The 15595-nt window shown below is 43.9% G+C and overlaps 1 protein-coding gene across 14 annotated transcripts in view; it reads right to left on the reverse strand.

The window, feature by feature from the left end:
• The window catches only part of PLEKHA7 (pleckstrin homology domain containing A7), a 248434-nt gene that overhangs the window by 66313 nt on the left and 166526 nt on the right, over window positions 1-15595 (reverse strand). For all 14 annotated transcript variants that reach the window (XR_012518111.1, XR_012518110.1, XR_012518108.1 and 11 more), the window contains 3 exons: window positions 13883-13955; window positions 13161-13261; window positions 2665-2840 (listed from right to left, as the gene is read on the reverse strand). Coding sequence is in view for 4 of the 14 variants with exons in the window: in XM_039471225.2 (XP_039327159.1) it covers window positions 2665-2840; window positions 13161-13261; window positions 13883-13955 (350 nt within the window). In the remaining 10 variants the exon portion in view is untranslated. The remainder of the gene's footprint in view (window positions 1-2664; window positions 2841-13160; window positions 13262-13882; window positions 13956-15595) is intronic.

Consider the following 15595-nt stretch of genomic DNA (forward strand, 5'->3'; position numbering starts at 1 on the left):
GAATTAAAAGACATAATATCAACTATTGGCAAAGATGTGGGGAAATGACACATTCACTAGTGGAATACATAGCTTTCTTTAAAGGGCAATTTGGCAGTATTAATTAAAATTAAAAATGTATTGTACTTTTAGCCAGCAATCTGAAAGATTCACACATGCAGAGGCTTGTAGAAGGTTAATACAAAAATTTTAAATACAAGTTTTAAAATTACACTACAGTACATCTACACTATGAAATACCATATGAGTAAAAGTTAAAGGTGATTCATACATATTGATACTGAATGATCTTTAAGATGCCATTATTCATACTTTCCGAAAGCACAGATAAACACATATTTCATGTGTATATAAACGAATACAAAATAGTTTAAAAGCCAATTAATCTGACAATAGAGATTATCTTGGGAAGGTGATTTGGGATATCTTTGTCTTTAGTTTTTGTATTTTTATACTTAGAATGTTTTCATTTATTATATGGTTAAATATACATTTAACATATATTTAATAATTTGTATATATTTAACTATATATGTACATATGTATATATCTACACATATACACAGTCCGCCCTCTGTATCCAGGGTTTCATATCCATGGATTCAACCAACTACAAATTTAAAATATTTAGAGGGATAAAAAGGATGGTTGTGTCTGTACTGAACACATACAGACTTCTTGTCATTATTTCCTAAACAATATAGTATAACAGCTATTTACATAGCATTTATATTGTATTAGGTATTATACATAAACCTGTAATCTAGAAATGAATTAAAGTATGTGCATAGGTTATATGCAAATACACCATTTTATATAAAGGACTCTGAGTATTTTGGTATCTGTGGGGCTTTTTGGAACCAGTCCTCCATGGATACCAAGGAATCACTATATACATACAGTGTAAATATATATATATATATATATATATATATATATATATATATATATATAAATATATATATATATATATATATAAATATAAAGAATGAAAAATAAAGACCAGGAAACAGTGACTGTTGGGGACTAGTGTGTGCACTAGGAGTAAGATGTGTCAAATCTACCCAGTTTCCTTCTCCTGGGTGACAAGGGAAATGCCAACTGCACTGTGAACTGATATCCGCAGGCTACTGGCAGAGCCTTTCATATCATTATTACGGAAACAATAAAAAAAATGCAGACTGGATGACAATGCTAGAAGCAGAGCCAAAACTGACTTAGTTACTGATTCAGGGTCCATGGGGAAACTCCTAGGGTAGTCTTTGGTCCTGTTCTGTTCAACATCTTCATTCGTTCATTCTTCTAATATCTCACTTACTCACACACCAGACATTTACAAGCTTACTCTCAAATGTGTCTGATGTTGTGCATTGAGATATAAAGATGGGCCGGGCACAGTGGCTCACACCTGTAATCCCAGCACTTTGGGAGGCTGAGGCAAGTAGATCACCTGAGGTCAGGAATTCGAGACCAGCCTGACCAACATGGTGAAATCCCATTTCTACTAAATACAAAAAATTAGAGTGACGTGGTGGCAGGTGCCTGTAATCCCAGCTACTCAGGAGGCTGCAGCAGGAGAATCGCTAGAACCCGGGAGGCAGAAACTGCAGTGAGCTGAGATTGTGCTATTGCACTCCAGCCTGGGCAACAAGAGCAAGACTCTGTCTCAAAAAAAAAAAAAAAAAAAAAAAAAAGATATAAAGATAATTTCTGCTTTAAGCCTAGGATACTGAAAAACAGACAGAAGGGGGAATCAAAACCAGAATGAAAAATGCTCAGTCTGAAGTGTTATGGGAGCTCCAGAAGGTAGGGCATGACCATACCCTGGCCTCTTGATGGAGATCGCTATTTATACCTCTATTTATATTTCATGAGGTCTGTACACTTCATGAAAGACATCATAAAGCTAAAAAATAGCAAGAATTCCAAAAACCACATATATATGAGGTAGAAAAGATTGAAAAGCTAAACATCCCAGTACAATCCATTTCCAGTCACTAAAAAGTTCTACCCTTAGGTTACAAGAGAATACACTTGAGTTTTGAGGCCTCACTGAAAGAACACTGTCAAAGAGCAAGGTGTCAGGATAGGAAGCAATGGGCCCAATGTGAGATGAAGACCAGATAGAGGTATACCCAGACTTTTTAAGGGTCACTCTGATCTCTCTCTCTGAGCCCTCGACTCCACTCATAATCCTTCTGTTTTCTGTCAGGGAATCACCTACAGCCAACAGAGCCAGGAATTTCAAGATCTCTGATTATGTGGTTGGTTGGACTATTTGAGGGAGGGAGCAAGTAGAAGATCGCTCCCAGGTCAGCTCCCCGCCACATGGTAGTTAGCCTGTAGCAGATTTTTGGTTTGCAAGACCTTTCTTGCCTGTCCTCTCCCCACTCCCCAGTTTGGTGCCCCAAGGTTGTCTCTTCCACCACGCTGAAGAAAAACCATGAAGCACACATATGCCAGTTTCCATGGCTGTGGATCCCAGGCAGTCATTTCACCCTTTCAGGCCTTAGTGTTTTTGTTTGATGAAGAACATTAACAAAGAGGGGGCAGTACCTAATACAAATGAGTGAATGGTGGAATTTCAGGGACCCAGGAGTTCCTATCTGGGTCCTAGCCCTAGTGTAGGAGGTGCTCTGGCAGGGACCCTCCATCAGGACTAACCTCTTCAGTGATGATCGAGACAGCACCTGTGCAGCCTGGTTCATGGCCCTGACCCAAGCATTCATGTCCTCCTGGGTGTCGGCACTGAAGTAGTAGGTCCTCATGCTCGACTGCTCGGCCTGAGAGCCTGCTGTGGAGCTGTTATAGATGAGCGCTCGCATCCCCGTGTGCACAGCCTGCAGCATGAAGACAGAAACGCAGGTCAGGGGGAGGTTATCACACATTCCTTTCTAGGAGCAAAAGCGAGGAGGCACTCTGGCCCTTCCAGACTAAAAGCCCAAACACCACCCAGCTTGTTTCCACACCTAGAAAACATCACAGGCTAGATTCCTCTTCCTTAGTGCAGCCAGGCCCACTGACCGCTGTGTTCGTTTCCCCACAGCAAAAGCCCTGCTGCTGTACCTGTTTCCTGTTTACCTTTCTCCTGCTTTGGGGGTTGGGAATGTGCACAAAGTCAAGGCTTATGTGAGAAACCGGCTTTTCAGAAAACCCTCATTTCATGGAGACAGACTCTTGGGAATCCTTGTTCTGGTTTTTCTGAAGCTTGTGATTTCTGCTTTGGCTATCATCAGACAAGAATGGACTTAAAACTGGCTGCATCAACAGGTGGCTTGATGTGAATGTTCACTGTGCTTCACTGCTTAGGCATGACGTGTGAAGTGTGTTCCTCCAAGAAGCTGCTGTTCTGTATCTCCAAAAGAGGCACCACCAGATATGAGGGCAATCAGGCTACAAGAGCTGTCACCCCATTGATCGCCAGGGTTGATTCGGCTGATCTGGCCGGCTAGGTGGCTGCACACTCAGTTGAAGAGGAAGACCATCCCCGATGGAGGAGGACTGGCCTTGAGTCAAGGGTGTACAAGTAGCTGCACTCCCCTGCTAGAACAAGCTCTCAAAAGAGCACTACAGAGGTGGATAGAGCTGACCAACAGTTACCTAAATATTCTTGCAAACCTACTGTGTCCTTTTGCCTCAAGGTGCTTTCCTATGTATCCTTGCAAAAAAATCTGGAAAAAAGGTACTCAGAATGACCACTGAAAAATGACCGGGATGACACCAGTTTTTCCCCTTGTGCTCTGATAAAGCAGAGACCCATCTCTTAAATTTGCAAGGAACAATCTCATCAAATCTATATAGGAAGATGGTATGAAAAGAGAAAGATTTACTGAGTACCTACTGTGTGTCTCCTAGGTAATTCTACAACTTTAATCTCATTGTAATCTTAACAGCCTTGAGAAGTGGAGACAGAATCTGTTTTACAGATGTAGCAAATAAAGCTCTGAGATGTTAAGTAACTGTCCCAGATTTCCACACCTGGTAACAGATTCTTCACAGCACTTACCATTACCTGATGCTATTTATTACCTGCTTATCATCTGTCTCCTTTCTCTACAAATATAAGCTCCACGAAAGTAGAAATTTTGCTATTTTGTTCACTAGTATATCATCAGGAACAGTGCCTGACACACAGTAGGTGCTCGATAAACATTTGCTGAAAGAATGAAGAGCTGGAGCCCAGGTCTGACTCCAAGTCCAGGCTTCTCTGTATATTGCTCCCAGCTTCTGTCCAGAGGTGAGGGTGATTATCCAAATAACTGGTTCTATACTCTGAATCCAGCATGAAAGGCAGACCCCATGCAAGGACCAGGCAGAGAAAACAAAATGAGAACCAATGAGAAGCTGGACAATGACATGCTTCTGGAATCACTAATAGTCATGGATGAAAACATGTCAGATGAACTTTCAGCATTTACTTCTCCTCTCTACCCTCTTAATATCCAGATCCAAAATGCATAGTAAATATAGGTCTGCTTCTGGCATTTGCATATCTGAGTCCATCCAGCTCAGTGCCAAGGGAATGTAGGCAAACTTGGCCTGCAGCCAAGGATCCCTATAGTGGCTGAAGCAAACCTGATATCCTTCCTTAGCATGTATAAGGTGTCATTCACTATTACAGGAAGGATTCTATTTTAAGCAAGGTGGAAATGTGCCAGTAAGAACAGAATAAGGCCGGGCGCGGTGGCTCAAGCCTGTAATCCCAGCACTTTGGGAGGCCGAGGCGGGTGGATCACGAGGTCGAGAGATCGAGACCATCCTGGTCAACATGGTGAAACCGCCGGGCGCGGTGGCTCAAGCCGGGCACGGTGGCTCAAGCCTGTAATCCCAGCACTTTGGGAGGCCAAGGCGGGTGGATCACAAGGTCGAGAGATCGAGACCATCCTGGTCAACATGGTGAAACCCCGTCTCTACCAAAAATACAAAAAATTAGCTGGGCATGGTGGCGCGTGCCTGTAACCCCAGCTACTCAGGAGGCTGAGGCAGGAGAATTGCCTGAACCCAGGAGGCGGAGGTTGCGGTGAGCCGAGATCGCGCCATTGCACTCCAGCCTGGGTAACAAGAGCGAAACTCCGTCTCAAAAAAAAAAAAAAAAAGAACAGAATAAGGCCAGACACAGTGGCTCACATCTGTAATCCCAGCACTTTGGGAAGCTGAGGCAGGTAGATCACCTGAAGTCAGGAGTTCAAGACCAGCCTGGGCAACATGGTGAAACTCCATCTCTACTAAAAATATAAAAATTAGCTAGGGGTGGTGACGTGCGCCTGTAATCCCAGCTACTCAGGAGGCTGAGGCATGAGAATCACTTGGACCCAGGAGGTGAAGGTTGCAGTGAGTCAGGATTATGCCACTGCACTCCAGCCTGGGTGACAGAGTGTGACTTCATCTCAAAAAAAAAAAAAAAAAAAAGAACAGAACAGAATAAGAAGGAACCTGTGCATGTCTTACTGAAAATCAGCAGAAATTCTTGGAAAACATCCTCTGGACAATGACCCCACGAGATCTCTGGCACACTGACCCAGCCATTTGTGCCCAGTCAGAGAGAGTACTGGGACAGGTGCCTATCCCACTAGACACAAGCATAGGGAGCCCTCCAAGGTACAATAAAGACAGTAGACCCCTGCTGTACAAAAATTCATGGAGTCAGCCTTGTCCAGGAAATTAACATGGGACATGCCTCAAACATGCAGACATGGGTTTGCATGTCTGTTTGCAAATGAGCCTTGAGAGTTACACCCATCATTATGAAGGAGTTACACATGATTGCAAATAAAACCCTGGTCACTAATCAAACAAGCAGGTGCTGTGCCCAGCTGCTCTTGACTCTGAAGAACAGATTCCAAATGCATTCTGCCTGTGTGAGGGCATATTAGATGGATTAACTGTGAAGGCAAGAAGTACAGGGAGTTTCCTTTTCATCTGGCCAAGTGAGCCAAGTCCAAAGTGTCCTGAGCCTAGGAAGATGCCATAACCCAGATGATGTGAATCTTCTCACATAGTTGAATTTCTCCCTCTTCTCAATTCAGAAATGCTGTTTTCTCTGCTCTTTGCTTTCCTGTTAACATAATCCTACGAAGCAACTTTGTATAACTGAATAGAAAACAGGCCATGCCTAAAGGAAATCAGGATGTGAGCAAAGAAGAGTTTACCTCAAAGACATGAGGCCTCTAGGATATGGCTGCTCTCCTGGCTCTTGGACCTTAGTTCTAGACACAACACTGGTAAAAGAGCCAGAATCCTCATGGCTCAATTCCCAACAGCAGCCTTTAGAATAGAGAAACCTCAGTGGAAAATACAGGAGTACCTAAAAGGCCAGGGCCCATCAACTAGCTGGCTCATTCTGGAACTTGTTCAACAATAATGAATCATTTATTGAGTATTTACTATGGGAAAGGCGCCCTACCAAAGTTGGAGGGACAGCCTTAAACAAAGCCATTGCAGTTTATAGCCACATAGAAGAGAAAGACCATGGACAAGTAACTCCAGCTGTAGTAAATGTCATCAAGGAGGTCAGGATGCTGTGAGGAGGATAACAAGGGAGCTCAGCCTAACCCCTGGGGAGCTGACATTGCAGCTAACTTCTACACTGTCGGTAGTCATTTAAGTAATACCAGGGAGAAGCTGGGCAGTACCCCAGGGACATGAGCACACAGTGTATTCATCTTCAAGGATGAGGCCAGCATAGCCGGCGCAGAGGAATGGAGGGGAAAACAGCATGAAGGGAGGCTGCCTAAATTGGCAGGGCCAGACCACCAGAGCCTTACAGATCACGTAGGATTCTGTCTTCATGAAAGAGCAATGAGAAACTATTACAGGTTTTTTCGTTTTTCTGAGACAAGGTCTTGCTCTGTTGCCCAGGCTGGAGTACAGTGGCACCATCTTGGCTCACTGCAATCTTCACCTCCTGAGTTCAAGCGATCCCCCGACCCCAGCCTCCTGAGTAGCTTGTACTACAAGAGCACACCATTAAACACAATTAATTTTGTATTTTTTGTAGAGATGTGGTTTCGCCATGTTGCCCAAGCTGGTCTCAAACTCCTGGGCTCAAGGGATCCACCCATCTTGGCTTCCAAAATTGCTGAGATTACGGGCATGAGCCACTGCACCTAGCCTTATTTAAAGGGCTTAAGCTGGGGAATGATGTGATCAGGTTTTGTTTGGAAAGACCACTCCGGCTGCAGTACGCAGAGAGGTTCAAGCAAGCAGGAACATTTGAGGAGAGATGGGTCAGGAGGCTACTACGGGAGCACAGGTGAGAGATGGTGGTGGAGGCAGAGAAGGGGAGGAGAAGACAGGGTCTGGAGAGAACTTGCAGGTAATATCTGCAGGCCTTGGTAATGGACTAGATATGAGGAGAGAGAACAGCAGGTATAAAGGATAAGAGTCTCAAGTTTACAACTTGCAGAGTTAGTGGTGCCCATGTATTGAGATTAAGAAAAAGGACCGGGCATGGTAGCTCACACCTGTAATCCCAGCACTTTGGGAGGCCAAGACAGGTGGATCACCTGAGGTCAGGAGTTCGAGACCAGCCTGGCCAATTGGGTAAAACCTCATCTCTACGAAAAATACAAGAATTAGCTGGGCGCGGTGGCTCAAGCCTGTAATCCCAGCACTTTGGGAGGCTGAGGTGGGTGGATCACGAGGTCAAGAGATTGAGACCGCCCTGGTCAACATGGTGAAACCCCGTCTCTACTAAAAATACAAAAAATTAGCTGGGCATGGTGGCGCATGCCTGTAATCCCAGCTACTCAGGAGGCTGAGGCAGGAGAATTGCCTGAACCCAGGAGGCGAAGGTTGCGGTGAGCCGAGATTGTGCCATTGCACTCCAGCCTGGGTAACAAGAGCGAAACTCGGTCTCGAAAAAAAAAAAAAAAAAAAAAAAGAAAAAAGAAAAATACAAAAATTAGCTGGGTGTGGTGGTGGGCACCAGTGTTCCCAGCTACTCAGGTGGCTGAAGCAGGAGAATTGCTTGAACCCGGCAGGCAGAGGTTGCAGTGAGTGGAGATTGCACCACTGCACTCCAGCCTGGGTAACAGAGTTTACTCTGTCTCAAAAACAAAAGAAAAGAAAAGAAAAGAAAAGGAACTACTCATGTCCAATCTTTAGGCTGACTACAAGCAGCACAGTGAAAAGGGTAAGAACTTGGGCTCTTGGAATCAGCCTGAGGTCCAAGGTGGACTCTGCCTCTTGTCCACTGGGTAACTCTGGGTAAATTACTCAACCTTCTCATCCCTTTGTTTCTTCATCTTTAAAATAGGACCATGGCTAAAAGTAGCATTTACCCTATAAGGCCATGTGAGGATGAAATGAGACAATACATATACAGTGCTTAGGGTGTGCTCTAAGCACTGTATATGTATTGTCTCATTTCATCCTCACATGGCCTTATAGGGTAAATGCTACTGTGAGGCTCAAAAGGTGTCAGTGGATATTACTAAAGGAGCAGTAAACTTGAGCAACTTAGGGAGCTTGGCTGAAAGAGCATTCTAGAAACTTTAAGACTCTTTTTCCTCCCTCCCCATCACAAATTTAGAGGGGACTAAATACAAAATACAAGTAAGCCTGAACCCACCATATCTTGGGAAGTATAAGCATTGTCATTGACCACAATTCCCATTACACATGACTGCTCCCTGTGGTCCCTGCCTACAGGATGGGACTAGCAGAACTAGCCGATGAACAAGTTTTCCCAGTGAAAGGTCTGGGTGGGTGAATCAACCATTTACAGTGCAGTGATACAGAGCTGTGGAAGTAGAGAAGAAGGGTACTTCACCTGTTGACAGTGCTCAGAGAAGGCTTCCCAGAGGTGACCCTGAGCAGAGAACTGAAGGACAAGTAAGAGTTGGGGAAAGGGCATCCCAGGCTGTGGCTGAAGTTTAAGTAAAGGGCTACAGGCAAGAAATATCCTGGGGCCTTAAGCAACTGTATATGGCTAGAGGAAATACAAGATAGGAGTGGCTAAAAATGTGGCTGTAGAGATAAGCTGGGGCCTTGTGAATCAAGATTGGCTTTATTGGCCAAGCATGGTGGCTCACACCTGTAATCTCAGCCCTTTGGGAGGTTAGAGACCTGGCTAACATGGTGAAACCCCATCTTTACTAAAAATAAAATTTAAAAATTAGTTGGGCATGGTGGTGGGCACCTGTAATCCCAGCTACTCAGGAGGCTGAGGCGGGAGAATTGCCTGAACCCAGGAGGCAGAGGCTGCTGTGATGAGCCAGTATCACACCACTTACTCCAGCCTGGGCGACAAAGAGAAACTCTGTCTCAAAAAAAAAAAAAAAAAAAAGAAAAATTAAAAAATGATTGGCTTTATCCTGAAAGCAGTGGGGAACCACTGAAGGGCTTATGGTGGGAATACAATCTGAACAAGGGTGCAACTTAGAAACAGTGTGGAGGAGGAACTGGAGGCTGCAGAGGAGTTCCAAGTCTGAATCAGCGACAGCCAACACTTACAGAGCACTTAATATGTACTAGGTCCTGCTTTATAGTGTGCTCCCCAGGGAAGGGATGGTGGTGGCCAAGACAGAACAGTGGCAGCAGGGGTGGAGAGGAAGACATGAACTGGACAGATAACGCAAAGAACAAAATTGAAAGGATAGAGAAAAAAGGCAGCTCTTTCTTGTTGTCTTCTCATCCTCTAATAATACACATGCAGATGCAAACTTGAGAATATAAACTCTACAAAGGCCAGGATTTTGTCCTGTTTATTGCTGTATCCCTATTACACTATCCAATAGACTATCAGAGCATGCAACAGAAGTTTATCAAACAGAACTACGTAAGTGAAAAACCAAGCCTCTTGGCATGTCTTCATAATCTAGAGCAGGAACCTTAACATTTTTTGTGGCATGGACACTTTTGACAGTTTGATAAATCCTATTAACCTTTTTCAGAATGTTAAGCACACAAAATAAGGTAAATTTATTATACTGAAATATAGTTCTTAAAGTATTTTTTAAATGTATGGTATAGTGATGCAAGTGTTTGTTTACTAATGTACTGCATAATGGATCTGGTGGCAGATGTTATAATTATTGTGATTTTAAAATGGTGATGAGCATAAATAATATTTCAAGATATCTGCAACAACTGTAATTGTTATGAAGGGATCTATGGTTTCTACTGGTAACCAAGTCACAGGTACTGCTGATACACATTGTGACCTGCTTTCTTAATTGAAAGAAATGTTATATTTTAGTTAAAGGTTAAAAAGTAGGCCAGGCACAGTAGATACTCTGAACTATCTCAGACAAGATGCCCTAGCAACAGTACGAGAACTTCAGCTCTAGATACAGAGAAAGACCAACATCAAAGGCAGGTATCAGGGCCAAGTACAATACACTGTGTATTCCTTGATATGCCCAAGAATATAGACCCTGAGCTGCACCCCCAGGGCATACCCTCTGGCCCTTAAAAGAAGGATGCTGCAACCCAAATGAAAAGATAACTCTTTCAGACTCAGGAAACCATTGCCCTTTCTGGAGAAACATCTAAACACCACCAGATCTGTCGGTAGTAGTTTTTCACTGCTCTCAGATCCTAAGGACCTCAAAGACCTCCCCCAAACACACGAAGCCTTCTGCCTTCCAGATAAAAGATTTAGGGAACACTCTTGGTGAAGTCTTTCTAAGAAAAATGTTAAGAAAAGAAATCTAAGACAGATTAAAGATGTTTGCCGGCCGGGCGCAGTGGCTCAAGCCTGTCATCCCAGCACTTTGGGAGGCCGAGGCGGGTGGATCACGAGGTCAAGAGATCGAGACCAGCCTGGTCAACATGGTGAAACCCCATCTCTACTAAAAATACAAAAAATTAGCTGGGCATGGTGGCGTGTGCCTGTAATCCCAGCTACTCAGGAGGCTGAGGCAGGAGAATTGCCTGAACCCAGGAGGCGGAGGTTGCGGTGAGCCGAGATCGTGCCATTGCACTCCAGCCTGGGTTAACAAGAGCGAAACTCCGTCTCAAAAAAAAAAAAAAAAAAAAAAAAAGATGTTTGCCTAGAATCTATTTTCGCACCTCCAGTGGAGTGTTAAGATAAAATATATATAGTTATGATATGTTACTTTGAGCATATGCCAAATGTGGATCCCAAAACATCACATACAACATCACTATCCCAATTGTTTGCCCAATTGGGCAGTGCTCAACTCTAGAAAGGAGAGTTTTCTAAGGAAGATTTTTCAGGCTGTAATGAGGAGTCTGAAAACCACTGAACAAAATGTTTTCAGAGCCAGGAATAAGTTTCTAAAATGATACAATAAATGTGAATTCAAACCACCTTCTACCTCCTGGGTTGTCTGTGCAGCCAATGACCAAGATAAAACATGGAAGAAAAAGCAAGGAAGAAGAGAAAATAATACAAAGTGGGAGCCCTGTAATAAACCTGAAAGAGAACAGAATTCAGGGCCAAGTTCTGCCTATGTCATCTTTCAGCTGTGTGACTTTGAGCAAGTTTCTTAAGCTTTCATACCCTTTCCTCACCATGAGCATTAAATGAGGTCACATGTATAAAAGTACTTCCCAAATCTTAAAATGTCAAAGATGTAAGGCAACAGTATTCCATGCAACATGACGCAGAGCACTATCCCAGAATCACCAACCCATAGCAATTCTGGAGTGACACTCAGTAGCATCACTCAAGGGAAAGAGAGGGACAACTCAAACCTGTTGATGAGCAAAGCCAAATATCAGCTCGGTTCTGTGCCTCCTTAGGAAGGAAAGATAAAAGGAAGAGGAAACAGACTTTCCAATCACTGGCACCACCATGGGCGCTAGATCAAGGTGCTGATGCAGACTCTCACTTTGCAATCCCCTCACAGATGAAGGACTGGCTGCTAACACCATGGACACCACGGACCAACACTTTGCTTTAACCCTTCCAGAGAACTTCCAAGATAAGCACAAGGTGTTTTACCTTGTACTTTCCCATGGTCCTTTATCTGTGGCTGGAAAGCATGATTTCTGTTCAGTCTCTGCTTTACTACCTACTGTCTAGTACTCATCTTGTACACACAACAGGGAAATGGCCAAGCAACAAATGTAGTAGGGGCAGGAGTCCCTACTCCAGCTTGAAGTGTATGACATTGCCTCATATCTTGAGCAAGAGAGGGCTGTGCCCTGTGGCGACAGGCACCAAGGGCTGCTTGCTTCAGTGCTCTCTAGGACTTGCACCTCAACTGCTATTAAAGTGGATCTTCAATCCACCCCACCCTTCCATTCCCTGGGGGACCCAAGATCTTAACACCTGCAGTAAAGGAATCTGTGGAGGCCACCAACGGAGAAGACCTCAGGATACCCCATGTTTGAGCCTAAACATATCTTCTAAGAGCCTCTACACCTGACCTCACAGGTTCTACAGGGCAAAACTGCCATTAATTATCATGGCCTCATGCAGCCCAAATGGTACAGTCACAAAACAAGTAGCAAAGGGGTTTTACTGGTAAAGGGATCTGCCTGGAAATCTTCAATGATCTAGAACAGGCGTCCCCAAACTACGGCCCGCGGGCCGCATGTGGCCCCCTGAGGCCATTTATTCGGCCCCCCGCCGCACTTCAGGAAGGGGCACCTCTTTCATTGGTGGTCAGTGAGAGGAGCACAGTATGTGGCGGCCCTCCAATGGTCTGAGGGACAGTGAACTGGCCCCCTGTGTAAAAAGTTTGGGGACGCCTGATCTAGAAGATAAACCAAATTTTATTCTAATCGTTTTTCAGCAAGATAAGCAAAGTAGACAAATCTGGCAGCCTCTTCAACATGCAGGCCCCTAACCCTCAATGCGAGTTTTCATAATACAGTGGACATAAACCCATTATAAGGGGTCACCAGTTGCACGAAATGGCTGAATGGTATTTAGGTTGCTGAGTATGGTGATAAGATAACTTAAGAAGGGCTTCAATAGGTAACCACAAGACTGGCAGGGACAGGAAGGAGGGGTCTGAATACTTGAATATGGCTGGATGACTCTAAAGCTTAGATTCAAATGACAGTGCTGGTCGTGTGATATTATTCTTGTTTAAATGACCTGTAACTTGGTTAACCTGAATTTGAGACTCTCTAGCTTAACTTCTTCCCCCTCCCGACAAAAGCAATTGCTCTTACAAAGGCATTTTGAGAACACAGTTTCTTTAGACAGAACAGCTGCATTAGAGGTGTAGAGGCAGTACCTTAAAGCAGTATTTGCGGCTTATGCGATCCTCAGGGGCCACAGGCGAGATCACGTAGCTGGGCAAGGGAATGCTCCCAAGGACTGCTTCTTCTCGGCTGTCTTTGAATGGAAAAACACATCAGAACAACCTTCTGGGCACCTTTCCTGGGCTCATCCATCCCACTGCTTCCAGAACTTCACCCACGTTGTTTCTACCCCTTGTAACATCCATCTTTCCCTGACCCACGCACAGGCAAAGCTCTACCCATTCTTAAAAGCCTATCTCTTCTCTCTCTTCTAAAAAGCGTCCTCAGATTCTCCAACAGTGGAATTCACTTCTCAGTCCCCCTGAACTGTTTTGAAAGCACCAATTGCAGTCTAGCCTCATCTTAAAAGTAAGCCCTTTCTCTACATTTTGAGACTTCCTTCTCAACACCATACCCAAAACTTTATGTTCTGAGGCTCCACAGCAGCTCAGAAGGCCAATTCAATTCACCAGTTGCCCAACCAACATCCAATAAATCCAGCTGACAGGTTACCAAATACAATCACTGTTCACACTTCTCATCTCTCTAGAGTACATGACCCTGAATCTTGAGATCCTAAGTAGCAGGCAAACTGGAATCTATTTATTTTAATCCAACAGATTAAACTTCCTGTGTTAGGACTGGTAAACCTGAAGTCACCAACCATCCACAAACTGAACACTTTGGCAGGTTAATAGACTACTTGTTAGCTCACCTTTATAGTAAAATAAGCAGTAATCAGCAAGCACAAACCACCTCCTTTTCCACAGCCTCATCCCAGAACTGTCCTGCAAAGCAAACAAAACTAGTCAGAGTACTATCTGGGCACACTGTTGTACCCTTCCAAGATGCAAAGCCTAATTCCAGAACCAAATATTTGCCCATATTCACTTTTTTTTGAGACGGAGTTTCATTCTTGTTACCCAGGCTGGAGTGCAATGGCGCAATCTCGGCTCACCGCAACCTCCGCCTCCTGGGTTCAAGCAATTCTCCTGCCTGAGCTTCCTGAGTAGCTCGGATTACAGGCATGCGCCACCATGCCCAGCTAATTTTTTGTATTTTTAGTAGAGACGGGGTTTCACCATGTTGACCAGGATGATCTCGATCTCTTGACCTTGTGATCCACCCGCCTCGGCCTCCCAAAGTGCTCGGATTACAGGTTTGAGCCACCGCGCCCAGCCCCATATTCACTTTCTTTTAATAAATTACTGTTTTATTGAAGAGCTATTCTCTGAATAGAACATTAGAACTTAGATTAAATGATGGTTTATCCTATGGAAGCAGGGTTTTTGTCTCCTAGAAACAAACTAATGTATAATATTATAAGCCACTTCTCTAGAAAGTAAATTAAGAAAGGAATCAGCTCTTAACAAGAAGTTTCTTTGTTGTTGTTTCTTTTTTTTTTTTTTTTTTTTTTGAGACAAAGTTTCGCTCTTGTTACCCAGGGTGGAGTGCAATGGCCCAATCTCGGCTCACCGCAACCTCCACCTCATGGGTTCAGGCAATTCTCCTGCCTCAGCCTCCTGAGTAGCTGGGATTACAGGCACGCGCCACCATGCCCAGCTAATTTTTTGTATTTTTAGTAGAGACGGGGTTTCACCATGTTGACTAGGATGGTCTCGATCTCTTGACCTCGTGATCCACTCGCCTCGGCCTCCCAAAGTGCTGGGATTACAGGCTTGAGCCACCGCGCCCGGCCTGTTGTTGTTTCTTATTTAGGTAGCTATGCTATAAAATATCTTCATTTATGCTAACTGGAAAACTGAATTTACATAGTATTGAAAAGAGTTTAAGTGAATTAAGTGAGGCAAAGTTCTCATTAGATTATGCTCCGTTCTGTGCCATATAGGATGGATTCTGCTGTTATGTCTTCCTTCCATTCAATAGAAAAGGATTTGGATTATTTTTGCTATCAAATCGTCTCATAACAAAAATCTGTCTTTACTCATCTGAAATGTAAATGTTTGTATTTATCAATAATATTTTAAATAATTGTGAATATTTTTTAAAAACATGGCCAAGGCAGGAAAACAGATGTTTTAGGGTCAGTTTTCTCTCAAACCTAGGAAAACCCCAGAGCGTCTTTTAGTTTTAGAGATGGCTATTCATATCTCTAATCCCAATGTTTTGAGAGGTTGACACAGGAAGATTGCCTGAGGCCAGGAATTCTAGACCAGCCTGGGCAACATAGCAATACCCCATCTTTACCAAAAAAAAAGTTCTTCTGTTTTGTTTTGTTTTGTTTTGTTTGTTTTTGAGATGGAGTCTTGCTCTTGTTGCTCAGGCTGGAATGCAATGGCACAGTCTCAGCTCATTGCAACCTCCGCCTCCTGGGTTCAAGCAAGTCTCCTGCCTCAGCCTCCCAAGTAGCTGGTATTATAAGCACTTGCCACCAACCCCAGCTAATTTTTCTATTTTTAGTGGAGAT

The sequence above is a fragment of the Saimiri boliviensis genome, chromosome 6, assembly GCF_048565385.1.
Source record: "Saimiri boliviensis isolate mSaiBol1 chromosome 6, mSaiBol1.pri, whole genome shotgun sequence".
In the NCBI taxonomy this organism is placed as follows: Eukaryota; Metazoa; Chordata; class Mammalia; order Primates; family Cebidae; genus Saimiri; species Saimiri boliviensis.